This window comes from Motacilla alba, chromosome 7 (genome assembly GCF_015832195.1).
Source record: "Motacilla alba alba isolate MOTALB_02 chromosome 7, Motacilla_alba_V1.0_pri, whole genome shotgun sequence".
In the NCBI taxonomy this organism is placed as follows: Eukaryota; Metazoa; Chordata; class Aves; order Passeriformes; family Motacillidae; genus Motacilla; species Motacilla alba.
In genome coordinates, this window is record NC_052022.1 from 6,432,372 (window position 1) to 6,449,086 (window position 16,715).

The 16,715-nt window shown below is 42.6% G+C and overlaps 1 protein-coding gene and 1 long non-coding RNA gene across 3 annotated transcripts; one reads left to right on the forward strand and one right to left on the reverse strand.

Annotated features, from left to right (window-relative positions):
* Window positions 1-60: 60 nt before the first annotated feature.
* On the reverse strand, window positions 61-15,335 carry UBXN4 (UBX domain protein 4). 2 transcript variants are annotated; one of them, XM_038143098.1, is made up of 13 exons: window positions 15,058-15,335; window positions 8,929-9,031; window positions 8,065-8,093; window positions 7,119-7,237; window positions 6,357-6,522; window positions 5,802-5,904; window positions 4,281-4,335; window positions 3,960-4,124; window positions 3,049-3,176; window positions 2,242-2,344; window positions 1,756-1,887; window positions 1,223-1,431; window positions 61-673 (listed from the first exon to the last, which is right to left on the reverse strand). In XM_038143098.1, exons 2-13 carry the CDS (start codon window positions 9,006-9,008, stop codon window positions 535-537), a joined length of 1,428 nt encoding a protein of 475 aa, XP_037999026.1. In that variant the 5' UTR covers window positions 9,009-9,031; window positions 15,058-15,335; the 3' UTR covers window positions 61-534. The 2 variants fall into 2 exon arrangements, with proteins under 2 accessions (XP_037999026.1, XP_037999025.1); XM_038143097.1 differs by lacking the exon at window positions 15,058-15,335 and adding an exon at window positions 14,419-14,575.
* LOC119703343 lies at window positions 14,665-16,563 on the forward strand. Its single transcript, XR_005257618.1, has 2 exons — window positions 14,665-15,036; window positions 16,496-16,563. It is a non-coding gene; the product is annotated as an uncharacterized LOC119703343 (long non-coding RNA).
* The last annotated feature ends 152 nt before the right edge of the window (window positions 16,564-16,715 follow it).

Sequence of the window (16,715 nt, forward strand, 5' to 3'; positions counted from 1 at the left end):
CATGATCCTGCTTGCTTCCTTGTGATACCAGCACATCAAAGGAACTTTACAAGACAGTCATGTTTTCTGGAAAATAGTTTATTGAGTGCTTAGGGAATTAAAAACTACAAGGTTTTGCTTGCAGTTGCAGAAGCAAGAAAAAAGTTAAACATAAATTAGTTACCTGATTTGCTACTTATAGTGCTTCTGAAACCCTCATTTTAATCAGTCATTGTCTACCATGACCTTTATATGAATATATCTGGCCCTTAAATTTATGTAGCAGAATATTTATAGATTAAAAAGTGCCTTTCTATGGCATAGGGCAATATTTATGAAAGCTGATGGAGATTTTCAGTCTTTTTACTAGGTTTCACCAACACCCACTTGATTTTTCTGACATAGGTGACTTTATTTCATAATCCACCAGGAAAAAGAATTAAGTAATTCAGTCAGTGTAAAATAAGCCCCACTTGTCCAGAAGCTCTAGTTGACTTAGATCAAATAAGAGAAGGAAAAAAAAAGCAGCCAGATAGTAATTGCAGTTACCCAAAACTACATTTGTTGTGTAGAATTTCCATTCCAAGTATTGTTTTCATCTTCTCCATCATCTTGAGTCCTCAGTCTATATATTTTGCCTTCTTTTTTGAAGTCTTCCCCCCGCTTTTCCACTACTCGTTTCCTGACTGTTTGCCTAGGGCACAAAGAACAGTGAGGTTTGACAGTTTCCTCAGTAATAATTACACAAGAGAAGCAGCAAATGCAATAAACACAAATCATCCATCCTTCTCTTATCCTCAAGAATAGTTTCCTTGGGAAGCAATACCCAGGTGAAAATTTGTCACTTAGCAGTCAGACAGAGTGGCAGACTCTCATTTTCCCTGTCATTGAAGCAATATGTGGCTTCTTCACCAGAAACAGCTGAGCAGCTCTCCTGGTACATGGGAAGATCTCATTCTCTAGGCAATACAAAACCTGTCAAAACCAGACTTCATCTGCCTCTGTTCCTTGAACAACCATCCCCTAACAGTTTGATATTTCATTTTTAACATTTTTATCTTCCAAACAGTATCAGCTGAAGTGAAGCTCACCTTTGCAGTTACAGCTGAATTCCCGACTCATAAATGACTGCAAGACAATGCTTTTCCCTACTGTGTAGTCGTAAGTTCAGTTCCCCACGACAAGATTAAAGCAATTGCAGCAAGAGGCTTGAGGAACAGCTGCCTTGAGCACTTTGCCTTACCTGCTTTGCTCGATGCTGCCCGACGTAGAGGGAGCCGAGTGCTCTTGCTGATGAGCTGATCTCACCGAGGGCTGTGAGGGGGGCGGGCTTGTAAACAGGAAGTTGCTAATGAATCTCCAAACCGCTAAGAGGGGGTAAAGGATTGTGCCCAAGAACTTCCACAGATCACTGCCCGAAGCCTGAACAACAGAAGTCGCAGGTCTTCCCGCCTGTCATGAACACACCGAGCAAACCTGTCAGGTATTAAAGTCCTGCTCTTGTAGACAGAGTATTTCACACATCCTTTTGAAGCAGCTCAGCAGACACAAAGGAACAACCTTGGTTACCCCTTAGACAAGTATCTATGTCACCATTTATCTGCTTCAGAAAAACTTCTCCAAATCAGTCCTGACAAAAACTAGAGTAATTTTGCAATCTTTAGACAAAGAAAATCCCCAAATTCAAGCCAAATACTATCGTGGCTGATAAACAGCAAATATTCAGCTACTGTACTGCTGTTTGAAAAATCAAACACACCAAAACCCAACACCTACCGGCAGCAACACTACTGAAGCACTGGGTGCTAACTCGAGTTCCAGTAACTTCTTTCCATAATCTTCTTTGGTAAACTCCCTCCTGGGAAACATTGTCGCCAGTGAAAAATTGCCGTAAGTGTTACCAACCGTCTGTGAAGCACATAAAGAAAAAGCACATAAAGAAAACGTTTTATTTATAACTGCTCATTTTCAAACAACTGCATATTTGCCAGCTGAGTATACTTTAGCAAGAGTTTTGTATCAAACTATCAATCATCCTCAGAGCAGGATATGAAATATCAGTAATTTTTCTCTATATCTTACTAATGACACGCTGCAGCAATCCAAAGGCAGTTGGTGGCACGGGAGAAGTCTGCTACCAAAACTCCCTTAAAACACCCAATAAGGAAAGGAGTTGATGACAACTCCACCACCATCAACAACTACTTGTGGCTCAACAAATCAGAATCAGCACACAGCTGAGAAACAAAATGCCCATTTTACCTGTGCAGCAAACTGCCTGGCTTCTTCTAGCCGTGCTTCAGATGGGAACTGGTTGGTGAAGGAAGATCCATCGGGGAGGCGGAACTGAATCCTGGCTATTGCACTGTGGGACAGGTATTGGGCTCAGTCAGGCCATGAATACTTACAGACAAAGGGGCCTTGCGCTTGGTAGTATTGAAATGTGGGAGAGGGGACAGTCATGCTGCCCAGGGCAGTGCAGAAGGGTTGTAAGGTTGAATTCCCAGTGGAAGACCACTTGCTGATCTCTCACAATGCATCTCATCCACAACTCCATATAAAGTCCCCTAGGTTTGGATAATTCTTAAACTAGCAGTGCTGGGCAAAGCAGGAGACAGCTCTGGCGTGGGCAGCTGATGGCCCCAGCCCAGCCATGCTGAATCCAAGCCATCCACACACAGCCCCTGGATCTGCACCAAGCTCCCCAGCAGTACTGACATTATCGAGTCATTCTGTCCAGGAATAATCTTTGGCATTCTCACCTTATCTAGTACTCCACCAAGCCTTATTATACTGGTATTTAAATCAAAGCTCAGACACAAAAACTCTTATCTAACTAAAACAATGCACTAGTAAAGGTGGTTAGTGTTTCATGATGATGAAAGTCAAAAAGATGAAAGCTCTCAAAGAGCATCATGTTCATGTAAACAGCTACCTTTAATGTCACTATTTAAACAGCTCAACATGGCAACATGTTGTCAAGAGATGAGGAAATATATTAACTCTTGTAAAAAAGTTTCTTTATCTCTCTCCCCCGAAATACACACTTGTGTCTCCACTGCAGCTCACCTTCGCTCCCTTTGAGCTGCCTCTTTTCTGGCCTCTATTTCAGCCTGTTTAGCCTGAAGAGCTGCAGCTTTTGCAGCTTCTGCTTCTTCCTTCGATTTTGCAAAGCGAGCTGCCCTCTCAGCACGATCCTGTGGAAGGATCAAAGAGAAACCTTAATTGTTAACATAACTTGTTGCTTAACATTCATTAGATAGCTATGATCTATACTCATGAACTGCACAGATACAAACAGACCATATGGAGAAAAGACAGTGGAACTGCAATGAATGACTCTGTGCCAAACTGCACAATCTCGTGTCATTAGCCAAGATGACACTTCTCACTGAGTCACTTCACACAACCAGTTGTTAATAGATGATCTTCCCATGCAAGCCCAACACTCCAGGGAAGATAAAAGCAAAAACCTTACAACGAATTACACAACTGTAATTCTGAGTGTTCTATACCAAAACCTAATAATGAGGAAGAATTTCAGTTGTTATCAACTGTTTACATCCATATATGCACACACACATATATACTACCTTGGAAAATATTCCTCCTCACCATTTCGAGAGCAGTGTTCTTGTGCACATTCTACAATTAAATACTCCCTGTGTTTCTCTTTTAGCACCATGCCTAAATTGCAATTATTTTTGTGTTTATATGATAATTCTCCACAAGGCTCAAGCAATATGACAGAAATGTTTGTTCATATAGAAAAGAATTGCGAAGATGAAAGCAGAATTTCCATTTTATACACAGGAAATGCTACATAAACCCCAAACACAAAAATTATTACGATACAAGGCTACAGGATTCCAAATTAAAAAATGAACAATCTTTCAAAGCCTCAGCAAATGAGAAAATTTATCATTTTAGTGCACTATGAGAGAGAGAAGCAGCAAACTCTTCCAAAATGCAAAATATACCATTGCAATCTGTTGCCTTATGCGCTCTCTAGCAGCCCTCTCTTCTGCCTTTTCTCTGTTCCTTTCCTCCAACATACGTTTGGTCAATTCTTCTTCCTGTCGTCTTTTGTACTCCAACATTTCTTTGCCAGTTTTCCTTCTTTCAATTTCTTTCTTAATTTCTTTCTGAATAGAGAGATATAAAAATTGGACCACAAAATTGCCTCAGGCAAGAGAAAAGACTGAAGTATGTTTGTGTAAGAAGGAATTAATTATTTATTCAAATAAGGGTTAAAAAAACCCAAACCTGCAACTGCAAGGGGTTTTACATTTTTGTGTTACCTGTTCTTCTTCTTTCCTTTTCTCTTCTCGTCTTTCTTCAAGCTTTTTTGTTAACCTAAATTTAAGAACAGAGCGAAAAGTCTTATCATTGCAGTATTTTCAAATGTGAATGAAGCATTTGCAAGCCCAGAAGAACACATGAAAATGAGCTGTAGCACAGTGCTAATACCTCATGTACCAGCAGTGATTCATTCCCATGCGGGTGCACCATCCATGCAAAGGGCAGTGGTGATTTCACCACCTCCTTTCTCACTTCAGAGTTGTTCTAACATATTCCTCTTGTCCTTTTTCCACTCATTAAATGAAGAATCCTACATATTCTTACTGTTGAACCAACTTATGAAGATATACAATAAGCAAAGACGATTTATGATCTGTGGTAACAGAAACACTAAATCTCAATCTCTTTTTAGCTATTTAAGCCATCTGGTTTCTTCTGCACATCACCTCCTAAAATGGAACACAAGTAATATATAGCCCTGACATAGATGCATATGCATCTGTCTCAGCTTTCCAGAAAAACGCCTCAGAAAAAACAAAGTAAATTTCTCAATACAGATTGACAATAAAATCCCAACATATTTGAAGTCTGGGGAAAGGGCAGGCATGAGCTAATGTCAAAAGTCATATAATCAGAAAAATGTATGGTAGCTGTTCAAAAGAAAGTGGTAATTACCACAGAGCTTGGCCTCTTTCTCCCCCTTGCAAAAAATGCTGTAGATAAATTATGCATTATTTAAAAAGGAACACTGATAATTATATTAAACTATTGACTGCATTGTCATATCAGTGGTAAGTAAAAAATATACCTCTTGTCCAATAACTTCGGAAGAAAACTAAAATAAGCATGAAAAAGATTTAAAATATATTTTAGCATTATAAATATTCCTATTTGCTAAACATGTGTTATGGTTTTAGACAGGATATTTCAAGTATCAATTACAATTTATAATTAATTAATCATGTTTTGAGCCAGGTGTTTCTGATCACCATACTTCAAAAACTGAACTCAAGTCATTACTGTTCACTGATCAAAACACAAGTCTCAGAATAGGATTCCACTGACTGTTTCAATATCCCTAAACTACAAACACTCATCAAATCAACCAGAAGAAATAAGAGGACATCTCTATACAAAACCTAGGCTGGCATTTTATTGCACCAGCTTCCAGTGCTTTGAGTTCAACGGTTCAATTAATTCAAGAACCTGCAGCAAACATATAATTTCTATTGAAGTTATATCAAAGGTGCACTTGTAGTTTTCCAGATTACCTCCTTCTTTCAAAGTACATGAGAAATTACATTATTTAAAAACATGGTTTTGGTATCAGTTCTATCAGCCCATGGCCAGAGACATGTAATAGAAAGTAAGACCGCATAAATATTTGGCAGATGACAAGGACTAAAATCCTGTAATCAAACATGTTTGTTAAAAAACCCCAAACCAACCCAAAACCCAACAAAACTGCCTCCTGAGAAACAAATGCAACACGTTAAGAAGTCTGCAAAAAAAAGACTTGCCTTTCTACTTTGAGTGTAAGATCGTTCAAAGGCTGAGCACCATTTGCTTGCTCATCTGCAGAATTAGTCGTTTCCTGGCTTGCTTGACCTGAATTTGCTTCATCTTCAAGGGATTTACAAGAAAGCAACGCATAAGAAAAAAGGAAAAGGTGCATTTCTTATCATAACAATCATCAGGCTCATTGCCAGCCGCAATTTGCAGCAACTGGGATATCTCAAGGACATACAAGGTTCTGCTACTTAGACTCCCCCCTCAACAATTTGGTTTCAGGGTTTCAGGTTACTGAGCCAAAAGAACTCTTAACTGAATCCTTTTTCAGGAAAGCATACACAATTTTATTGAGTTATAAACCATAGATTCCTCACTTATTAAAACTAAGCAGAATGACAAGTTGTCCTTCCCTCTAGACTCGCACAAAGCATTCTGGAATATCCCAAGCTTTTCCTCAGTGAGTCTGCTCAATATATGGCCTTTTACGTACCATCATGTAACAGCTTAAGAAAAACCATTTCCAAAGCAAATGAGGTGGCATTTGAGGTGCCAAGAACACTAACCATTACCAGCAGAAGATGCTATTGTCTCAGGCATAAGAGCCTCGGCAGAGTCACAAGCCCCTGCTCTGGATTCTGCACTTTCTGGAGCACCATCAGACGGAGAGGAGGGACAGGGAGCAGATGCCTGACTGCCATTTTCCACAGGCCGCCCTTTCCCTGTGTGCATCTAAGAAATGGGGAAGAGAGGATGGAGCCTATGAAAGTTCAAACATTTTTCACAGGTTAAAAAAAGGTCAAGACTAAATAATTACTGAAAAATCAGCCCTATTGAAAATACAAAAATAGAATTACCACATATTGTTGAGTATGGTACAATCATGCAATTCATATTTTTTTCTAATTTTAGTCTTGCACTTGATATCAAAGTGATAAAGTAATCTACACTTGTGTATAACTTTATAAATCCATATTACAGAACAATATTACATAACCACGTTATAAGCTGAAGAGTAATCCCCTTAAAGATGAGTTGTCACATTTTGTCATTCCAGTTTAGAGCTCTTGACACATTTCTCCAGTACTGTGGGTTTGTTTACACAGGTGATCTAAATCAAACAAAAATTAATGCAGCACATGTTCACAGCGCTTCCAACCTGTGTACTGAACTCAAGGTTACAGATTTTATTGTTGGAAGGACAGAACCAGTAACTCACTGGCTCTACTTCCACCAGTAACTTCCCAAAGACACAGGCCAAGGGCCTGGGCCATCACTGTCCTGAGCATCACCAGCTCCATCTGGAAGATCCAGCCTGTCAGCATTACCTGTTTGACTTTACGGATTCTGGTAACAAGCTCTTCCACAGAAACGCTGCCAGCAATAACTTCCAAAGGGATTCCATTGTCTCCTATAAAAAAACTGGATGGGACGCACACCACGGGATCTGCACAGGACAGTTAAGGGCAGTGAATGGCAGGAGTTGACACAGAGTAACTTCACAGGGCAAAGCAGACCTCCTTCCTACAGGAGCTTCTAGACCAATGCTCTGTCTCCAACTGCTCACCAGCAGCCAGGGCCAAGAGAGGAAAAAAAGAAACAGATGCTGGCAAATATTACATGCAACTGGTAAGCATTTCTTCTTTTCCTTTTACTGGTTTAGGCCAAAGTATTTTTCTCCAACTTTTCAGGCAACTGATCATGCATTGACTCGAGAATATTTTGTTTTAGTGTCAGACAACATCTTAAGTAGACAGTAATGAAATCTCCAGAGCATGAAGGATATCCAAGTTAAGGTACAGAATTCCCAGCATCACACAGAATTAATGAACTGTAAGCAGTGACCTCCTTGAGGCAGGCAGGGGTTGACCTGACTTCACACCTGGGTATGTGACAGAACCCAGGCCACTGCTTGTTCCCCCTCCTCTGCACCTCTGAGCCCCAGCTCATAATTTAAAGCACTTTTTGTTTTCTAATACTGATTAGTAGGACCAACAGGTTATTTAGATTACATAAAGCTTTAGATAATTTTCTATTTAGAGAATTACATAGGATTAACATAAAAAAACCCAATTTGCTCACTTTCTCTAATAACTGACAGCTAGTTGAATACACAGATGGTATCTATTAACACAGTTTATTGCATAGTTTTGTGCCAAAATAAGTATTTTTAATAGCAATGCTTGTAAGTATTTGTCTTAAGAAGGGTGTTAACTTGTAAAGAGCAATTATCTATAATCATAATGTAGCATCTAAACAGATCTCAAAGGATACAAATTTGAGAAAACTGCAGGCATGCTTCACTGTTTAAAAGAAAAGATTAATTTAGGAGTAGCAATCATTCTGCAACAACTTCAGATTAAGTCTTTCATCATAAAAATAACTGTCCTACAAAACTATTTAAATACTTGAGAGAACACTAAAAGCAAATTTGCATTGCATCTTATCATTAACATTCTGCAAGTGTTGACATGGTGACAATCCTTGGTTATCACAGTTGACTACATAAAAATTAGGAAAGCAGTGCTAAAAGGCAAGTCAGGAAAAAGAAATCTAGTCTATTGAGCACAAATAATGTGGTAAATCTAATAAAATATCTGTAGAGCATTTTAAAATAATACCATTTGGGGAAATGTCAGTGCACTTTGTGTACATGGACTGGAACACAAACATAACAAAAATAGCTGAGTAATTTACCCAGGAGCTTAAATGCTTCTCCATTCTATGTGTTACAATGGAGCAAACACATTTTCTCTGGGGCTTTACAGATTTTTATCTTTCTGAATTCATGAAAGGTTTTTTATTCATTATGTAACTTGGCAAACGAAGAACTGCCTCTAGCACTTGCATTTTTAATAGCATTTTTGTGTCTCTTCCAGTTGAGAAAGGGCAACCTCAAGCATTCTATTACTAGTACTGGAATACAGTCTGAAATACTCAATGAGTATGTGCAGAACACAACAATCAATTCTGACATTTTCTCAGGATTTAGGGACTCCAGGAGTACTGAATTCACTTCTGCTCTGGAACCCTGTATTTACACTACCTCCTAATCAGGGTGAGGACTTCAAAAGCCTCTTACTCTCATCATCATCAATGAAAGACTGTATAAGAGACAGAATTAGAAGAGGCTCAAACCTTTTGGTGTCAATTTTAATAGCAACAAAACCATCTGATGCAGCTTCAGTCACCTTCTCGTCTTCCCACCTTGCAGCCATCTCAGTAGATTGTTCATCTTCCCCTGCAAGACACAGCACACACGTGAGTTAAACCCACCACAAACTGCTGTTTCTGCCCTGATTTTAGCTTTGCTTCAATCCCTTGGATTCACCTTTGTAAAACACTCCAGGAATTGTTTTCAAGTCAGTTTATAATTATTATTTTTAATAATCTGGAGACAATTCACTCCAGCTGGTTCACTTTAATATGTCAAAACTATGTTCTGCTTGCCCCTCATTGTAAATTCAATTATATATCAGTACATCAGCTGCTAGTAGGTAAAACTGTGTTCTTCACTCCCTGTAAATACATAATTCAGCAGGTAAGGTTTCACAGTTTGACAGTGTAAAAAAAAAGTCCCCAAACCAAGAAACATTTATTTGCAGATTATTTATAACTTAGTTTTGTATTCCATTTCCTGACATGAACAGTAACAGTACGGAAGGAGGAAAAGGTGTGAGGAGCACAGAACAAGAATAACAAATGCAGAGGAGCTACTTGGATAAGAGAAACTGATAATGTGTTCAGGGGCCACAGATTCAGAGGTGTTATTTTAATCATATGAAACATATCAATCATACATTTATCTCCTAAAACACCAGTTTAGTGAGGGTGTGGGCTAATAAATAGATTCTGATGAATGTTAACCATCTTTCAGCAAGTACACTGGCCTGCAACCGTTTCTTTATCTTCAATCTGTATTACTTCCTAGCAGCTTGGAATGGACTGCAGTCTTGATAAAGAATCCGAGTCACAAGTATAGAAGTATAGTAGTCCATTATTCAGTGACAACAACAAACCACTTGTTTGCTTCATCCCAGTTGCTATTCCATGCAATATTTTTGGCTTGTTAAAGATCAGGAGTTACATGTGGAATCTCCCAGTGAAGTGCTGCTATCTGGTCACAAGGCCTCTCATAGGGACACGTACCAAAAATACAATTTTGGAAAAGTGGTTTTCAACCACGTGTCTCAATTTTTCCCTGGAATTACTGGAGCAAGTAAGAAAGTGCCTACCTCCATTATTATTCTTCTGCATAAGCAAGCAAATATTTAGGCTATTTTACATGGGAACCTTTCCTCTTGCTTTAAGTGCAGTGCTTCCAAGTGTGGTCAATGCAGCTGTTGTGCCCAGAGCAGCTCGGCCTCCTCTCCTGTTTCCAAATGCTCACAGGCAGGCAGCTGCTTCACCACACACTGTTTCAGAAGGACATGTGCTCATCTGATTAGGCTACTAAAAATACCTAAATACTTGCCTAACACTAACTTTTCCACACAGCCAACTGCTGGAGAAAAAAGAATGCTGAAAGACACAAACAGGGCAGAGGCTGCTCACAGTACAGTCTGAGAGATGACGGAATGAAAATGCTGATAGCTCACATTTTATAAAGCTCTGTGCCATGATGCACTGATTAATAGTGTGACTACCCACTGAACAGTTGCTTATTCTCACACATCTTTTTGTTTTGATAACCCTTTCTCATTTAGGGGTTAGGGTTCATTTATTACAGATTGTAGCAGCAATTATATCCGGAAATCAAAACTGCCAGGTCACAGGAAAAACATCAGAAAAGTCAAGAGGTCAAGTGCAACAGAACTTGACATAATTCACAATTCTGCTAAACACTGAGCTAGCACAACAGCCTCATAATTCTAGATCCTGAAACGCAGATTTCTTGTTTCTCAAACAAAAACATCACTCTATTTCACTTAGTGGAATGATCTGTAAACAACTCAGTCCCACTTCCTCATCTCTTAAATCTGATCAGGTAAATCTACATAGGGAAAACACTGATCATTTCTCAAGTGATTCACATACTGGACAAGACTCTTTTTTGGCAATAATTTACTTCCTGTATGAGGAACTTAGTCAAAACCATCACAGGTTGTCAGAAGACTTTAATTCCCCTCAGCACGCAGTCATTAAGGAAGTGTTTTCCTTTCAGAAGGAGAGAGATAAGCCAAACTTACTTTTCCATGTCCAACATTTCACAACTACTCAATAAGAGAGGATTGCCATTCTGGAAATGCCAGGAAGCCAGGACATGAAACCATTCACCTCCTCCTCCTCTGCAGCATTTCACTTATTTAACTCGCAAAGTGCCTTGACACATCTTGGCTACAAATAACTAACAGCTTATGTGTGCAAATCACCATTTTGTAAAAAAATTATTAAAATAATAAAGTTACGAACAAGGGGAGGAGGGCTTCTACAAATATTATTGAAAAGAAACAAATATTGTAATGTTTTATTTAAAGCTTTTTATTGTCACACACATACTCTTTCATTTTTTCACTCTGAAAAACACTTTTTATGAGTGGCCTGGTATTTTAATGATCAGAACATGTCTAACCTTTGGAAAGATATAAAATAATCTGAAACACCTCAGTAAGAACAGAGGAGGTTTTGTATCAAATGAACTGTCAAGTTTAGATTAGTGACCCAAAGGATCAAAGGCTTTTTAACTCTAGGCTCCAAAATCATCTGCAGAACAGCTATTAACAAGATACCAGGGATGGTCAAAGAATCATCACATATCCTGGGCTGGGAGGGACCCACAAGGATCATCAAGTCCAACTCCTGGCCCTACACAGGACACCCCAAAAATCCTCCCATGTACATTTTGAGAGAGTGCTTTCAAATTCTCCCTGAACTCTTCCCTGAGGAGCCCATTCCACTGCCCAGCACCCTCTGGGGACAGAAGCTTTTCCTGACAGCCAGCCTGCACCTCCCCTGACACAGCCTCACACCATCCCCTGGGGCACCTGCATTGCCAGACTCACTGTCAGGAATCCTCTCCCTGTGCAGCCACACAGGGAAGCTGCTGCTGGCAATTACTCAATGCCACAAAGTAACTCCTGAGTTCCCCAAACACAACCCCCTTGCCTGGTGTGTGCAGAGGCCCCTAACATCTCACCTTCATATTTCAAACCAGTTTCCTAAGGCAGACCTGCTTCACCTCATGCTCTCTGGGAGAATGGAGCAATCCCTTTTATTTCAACTTCCCACGAGTTCAACAGCATCTTTAATACCCTTACACCATCCTGCCACCAGAATGGGCCATGAAGGTTTTAAACACTGAGCTCAGAAATGCTGGGATTGTGGCTGCAAGCAGAAACGTTTTAGGAGAAACCTGCTCGAACAACGTGCACTTACAATTACAAATGCCACCTCATTTTTAAGATAAATAACCACATTATTCTTTGCTTGACTAAGTTCTTCATTTTCTAGAGAAAATGTAAGTGAGGTGCAGAGGAGGGGGAGAGAGGGACAGGCAGATGGTGGCAGAAACCAAACACAGATGGATATATCTGTCCAATTAGAATTTCCTAATTTTTGTCAACTGTACCTAACAGCTGTCCTGCACAATGGCTGCCCCAATACGATTTCAATTTCTCTCATTATTTTTTTCCATAGATATTATTGGATGAAGTGTACAGAACCAAACACTGCTGAAAGCCTGTTCTCCAGGTGCTTTCAAATGCCTGTCTCCAGCGGGAAGTGTGCAGTGTAAAGGCTCAAAGTTACCATCACTGTGCAGTTTGAAACATGTTTCTACCCAAACAACAAACCTAGTCTGTGCTAACGCAAAACCAGACTATTCTTGCAGCACTCACATCCTTCAAACACAGCTGCTTCCACACACAGCAAGAAAGTTCTTGGGCTTCCGAGCTCCCTTTCCCAGCACATAGAACAGTTTCATGATCAGCTCTGCCCCAGGTCAGCTGCCCTGATCCCACGGTGCCCAGGGTGGACCAGATGTCAGCAGAACTCTCCAACTCTTCCGTTTCAGAGATGTGCCTGGCTGAAGTCATGCTCTGCCTTTTCCAGGGCTCATAAACACAAACAAAACAAATCCTCACAGCAGACACAATGACAAAACTAGGTTACATCCCTGCAACCATAAATGTATCTCCCTGTATATCTACGTATTCCCACACCCACCTAGTCAACATCAGAATCTAATGGGCCCCATTTTGTGCAGAACTTTTGTTTCATAAAAAATACTGGACATAAGTTACAACATGCATTTCTCCCTGATTTATGAAGCAAGTTGAAACTACTCGGAGGCCCACCAAAGTCCCACTGTCACTGCCCTCCTCAGCTGGGCAGGGAAGAGAATGTAATGGAAGGCTCATGGGAAGAGATAAGGGCAGGGGGAGATACTGCACCTGTAATCTTTGCAGGCAAAACAGATTTGACTTGGGGAAAAATTTATTTAACTCATTACTAATCAAAAATCAGAGCAGGATCATGGGAAATAAAAACAAATCTCCTCCCCCCCCCCCTTCCTGCAGTCAGTTCCTCACACCTGGTCTCCACTGCTCCTTCCTCAGGGGTTGGACTCCTCATACTCTTCCAGCATGGGGTCCCTCCCAAATTGTGCAATGTGGCTCTTTCCCAAGGGCTGAGGTTCTTCATGAACTGCTCCACCCTGTCCCTTACTCCAACACAGCCCAATCTGTGGTCTGACAAGACGTTGACCTCTATCAGTAAGTTTACTATCCAGCAGAAAATGCTGTTCTCCAAGTGCATGTGTCGGCAAAGGAATTTAACTGCACTTTTCTGTTCACATCCCCTTTGGGAGGGAACTTCTTGAAGCCACGTGAGTCCCACAGTTCAACAGTTCTGAAGGGAACACTAAGTCACACATTCAACATTGTTACTGTGTCATGAAGCACCTGAAAATCTTCAAACCACGAGCACGTAAGGCAACAGTAAAATCTTAGGAAACAACGCACACAGAAATACGCAAAAGCTCAAAAATAAGTTAAAGAGCTTGTCTAATCACAGAATATCGTTTCAATCGTGCTGGAAAAGACCTGAGACCATCGAGTCCAACCTAGGACCAAACACCGCCTTGTCAACCAGACCATGGCACCGAGTGCCACGTCCAGTCTTTCCTTAAGCACTCCCAGGGACCTCACCACCCCCTGGACAGCCCGTTCCAATGTCTGATCACCCGTTCTGGGAAGAAATTCCTCCCAATATCCAACCTAAACCTCCCCTGGCCCAGCTCAAGACCGTGTCCCTCTTTCCTATCCTTTTTTTTTTTCATGGAGAAAGGCAGCGTACACAAGACGATGTGAATTCCTACAGGTTCCAGTTACACTGTTATGAAACGCGCACAGTCGGTACGAGGAAAGGAAACAAAACACAACGAGCAGCCCGGAGAGCTGCAGCGGCGAGAATCCAGGGCAGAGGCGCAGAACGGAGGGAAGGCGAACATCGGCCGGGCGGTTCCGCGGCACAGGGCGGCCGGGCGGGGGCCGGACACCGACACCGCGGGCTGGGGCTGACACAGCACAAATCCCGCTCGGCGGGAGGGGCGGCGGGCGGGACGCGGCTGCGAAGGCGCTGCCGGGCCCTGCCGGCGGGGGCAGCGGGCGGCTCCGGGACGTACCGTACCTGCCACGAACACGACGAAGACGGAGCTGCGCTCCTTGGCGGCGGCGATGGCGGCGGGGACGGAGCCGCCGAACCACATCGTGGGAGCGCCGGCACCCGCCGCCCTCAGCGACAGCGGCACCGCGCCTGCGCCGCCGCCGCGCCAACCGCCCCCCGCGCGCCTGCGCGCGCCGCCCGGCGCCAACTGCCCCCTGATTGGCGGCCGCCAGCGGCACGCGCCCCGCCCCTCCCCGATGGCGCGCGGGGGGCGCTGGCGGCTCCCGCCCCCCTCAGCCCGGCGCCATCTTGGCGCTTTAGCGGAGCCCGAGCTTTTCCCCTGGTGGAGCTCGGGCCTTGCGCTGTCCCGCTGGGAAACGGGCTCGGGCCGTCAGGAGAGGCGGCGGGAGCTACCCGTGTTTAGCCTAGGGAAGGGAAGGCTGAGAGGGGATCTCGTTTATATACGTCCTGTGAGGAGCGGCTGAGGGGGCGTCTCAGCCTGGCGAAAAGGGGGCTCAGGGGGACCTTACTGCTGTCTGCAGCTACAGGAGGGTGCAGCCAGGTGTGAGTCGGCCTCTCCTCCCACGGAACCAGCGACGGAACGATGGGGCAGAGCCTTAAGCTGCTCAAGGGCAACTTTAGGTTGGACATCAGGAAAAATACCTTCTCAGAAGGGATGGGTAGACACTGGAACAGGCTGACCAGGGAGGTGGTGGAGTCTCGGTTCCTCTCGGTCTTTGAGGAAAAACTGGATGTGGCACTCAGTGCCGTGGTCTGGTTGACGTGGTGGTTGGTCAGTTTGAACTCGATGATCTCAGAGGTCTTTTCTAAACCAGTTGACTGTGTGATTCTGTAATGCAGAATAAATACCTCAAACAGAATATAAGTATCTCAAAGTCAGGTACCAAGAGGATGGTGCCAGACTCTTTGCAGTTGTGCCCCATGACAGGGTGAGGAGCAAGGGGCATAGACTAAAATACAAAGAATTTCACCTCAGCATGAGGAGGAGCTTTACATTGGGGGTGGGACAGGGAGGGTGTGGGGCCACCCTCTCTGAAGACTTTCCAAATACACCTGACACGTTCCTGCGTCACTGCTCCAGGTGACCCTGCCTTTGAAGGGGCTTGGACAGGGTGATGTCCACAGCTCCCTTCCAACCCTGACAATTCCATGATTCTGTGAGGCAGCTGCCCGAAAAAGGGGCTCCTCCTGCACCCGGGGCTGGAGGACTGATGGCCACAGCCATCCCTGCCCCAGCGCCCACCCTGGGGGAGGCAAGGGGGGGAAAAGTGATGGAGGAAATGACAGAAATCCCTGTTAATAGAACAGAAATAGAGCATAGTATGCAGAGATCCTCCCGGAGAGGCAGGAGGTGAAGCCAGGACATCCTCCGTGCTCCCAGGCTTTGTGAGGGACTGGCACAGCACAGCCAGCAAGGCAGAAGGACTCCTTGGTAGACATTTCACAGCAGCTAGGACAGGACAGTTGATGTCAAGTGCTCTGATGATAACATTTTGGACAGAACGCTGCTCTTGAGCTTTTCTAAAACTCCATTAGGACTGTGACGATGTGTGCTGGGTAACTTGCTGAGGCAGGTACTCAAATATTGAAAGGCCAAAAAACACACAGTCTCTCAGTCTGGAAATCTTTCACTGTTGTACCTTGTGCAACTGGATAATAACAATTAAAAAATCCTTCAGGCTTACAGTGAAGAGGAAGCAAATCAGTGTTGACAACAGTGTACAAAATCTGTTTCACCTCTCCCAAGATGCAGCATGTGGAATTTGTGTCACAGTAATCCTCACTGGGTTGGCTTTGCATGTGTGTCGAGCCTCTGCAAGTTTCTTAAAGAAATACAATCAGAACACATTTCTGAGATTGATTTAAAAAAAGATATTTTAGTATGTTCTTTATGATACATCACAGATTTAAGGGCAATGCCAAGGGTTGGATAGTATCAAACTAAATTTGGTTTTGGAGATGTACAAAGAGACATCTCTGTTACACAACTGCATGTGGAGGAGGAGGTTAGGTTGTAAGGTGTATCTTGAATTCTCTAATAAATTTAGATGCGTTGCACTAATTCTCTTGTCCTTTCCAGCAACTGTAGTTTGCATTTACTGCATCTCATTTGGAACCCTAAGTTGGAAGCCAAGTTTCACGAGAAGGGTGAGTGAAATTTGAACACTGTATGTTTTGAAAATTGTTTTGCAAATACGATTTTCAAACTCTTCAATATCACTTGAAACAAGGAAGACAAAGAAGGGCTTACTATGTAATTTCTGTGAAGGTGTACAATCTCTGACATCCTCAGGAACTAT

Bases quoted from the DNA above. Each gene is read 5' to 3' on its own strand.
- UBXN4 (XM_038143097.1), bottom strand. From the start codon at position 14,497: ATGTGGTTCGGCGGCTCCGTCCCCGCCGCCATCGCCGCCGCCAAGGAG. The intron at 6,523-7,118 runs GTAATGCTGACA...CCCATTTCTTAG, and splicing joins GAATCCGTAAAGTCAAACAG to ATGCACACAGGGAAAGGGCG. The intron at 1,432-1,755 runs GTAGGTGTTGGG...TGTTCATGACAG, and splicing joins CTTCAGTAGTGTTGCTGCCG to GCGGGAAGACCTGCGACTTC.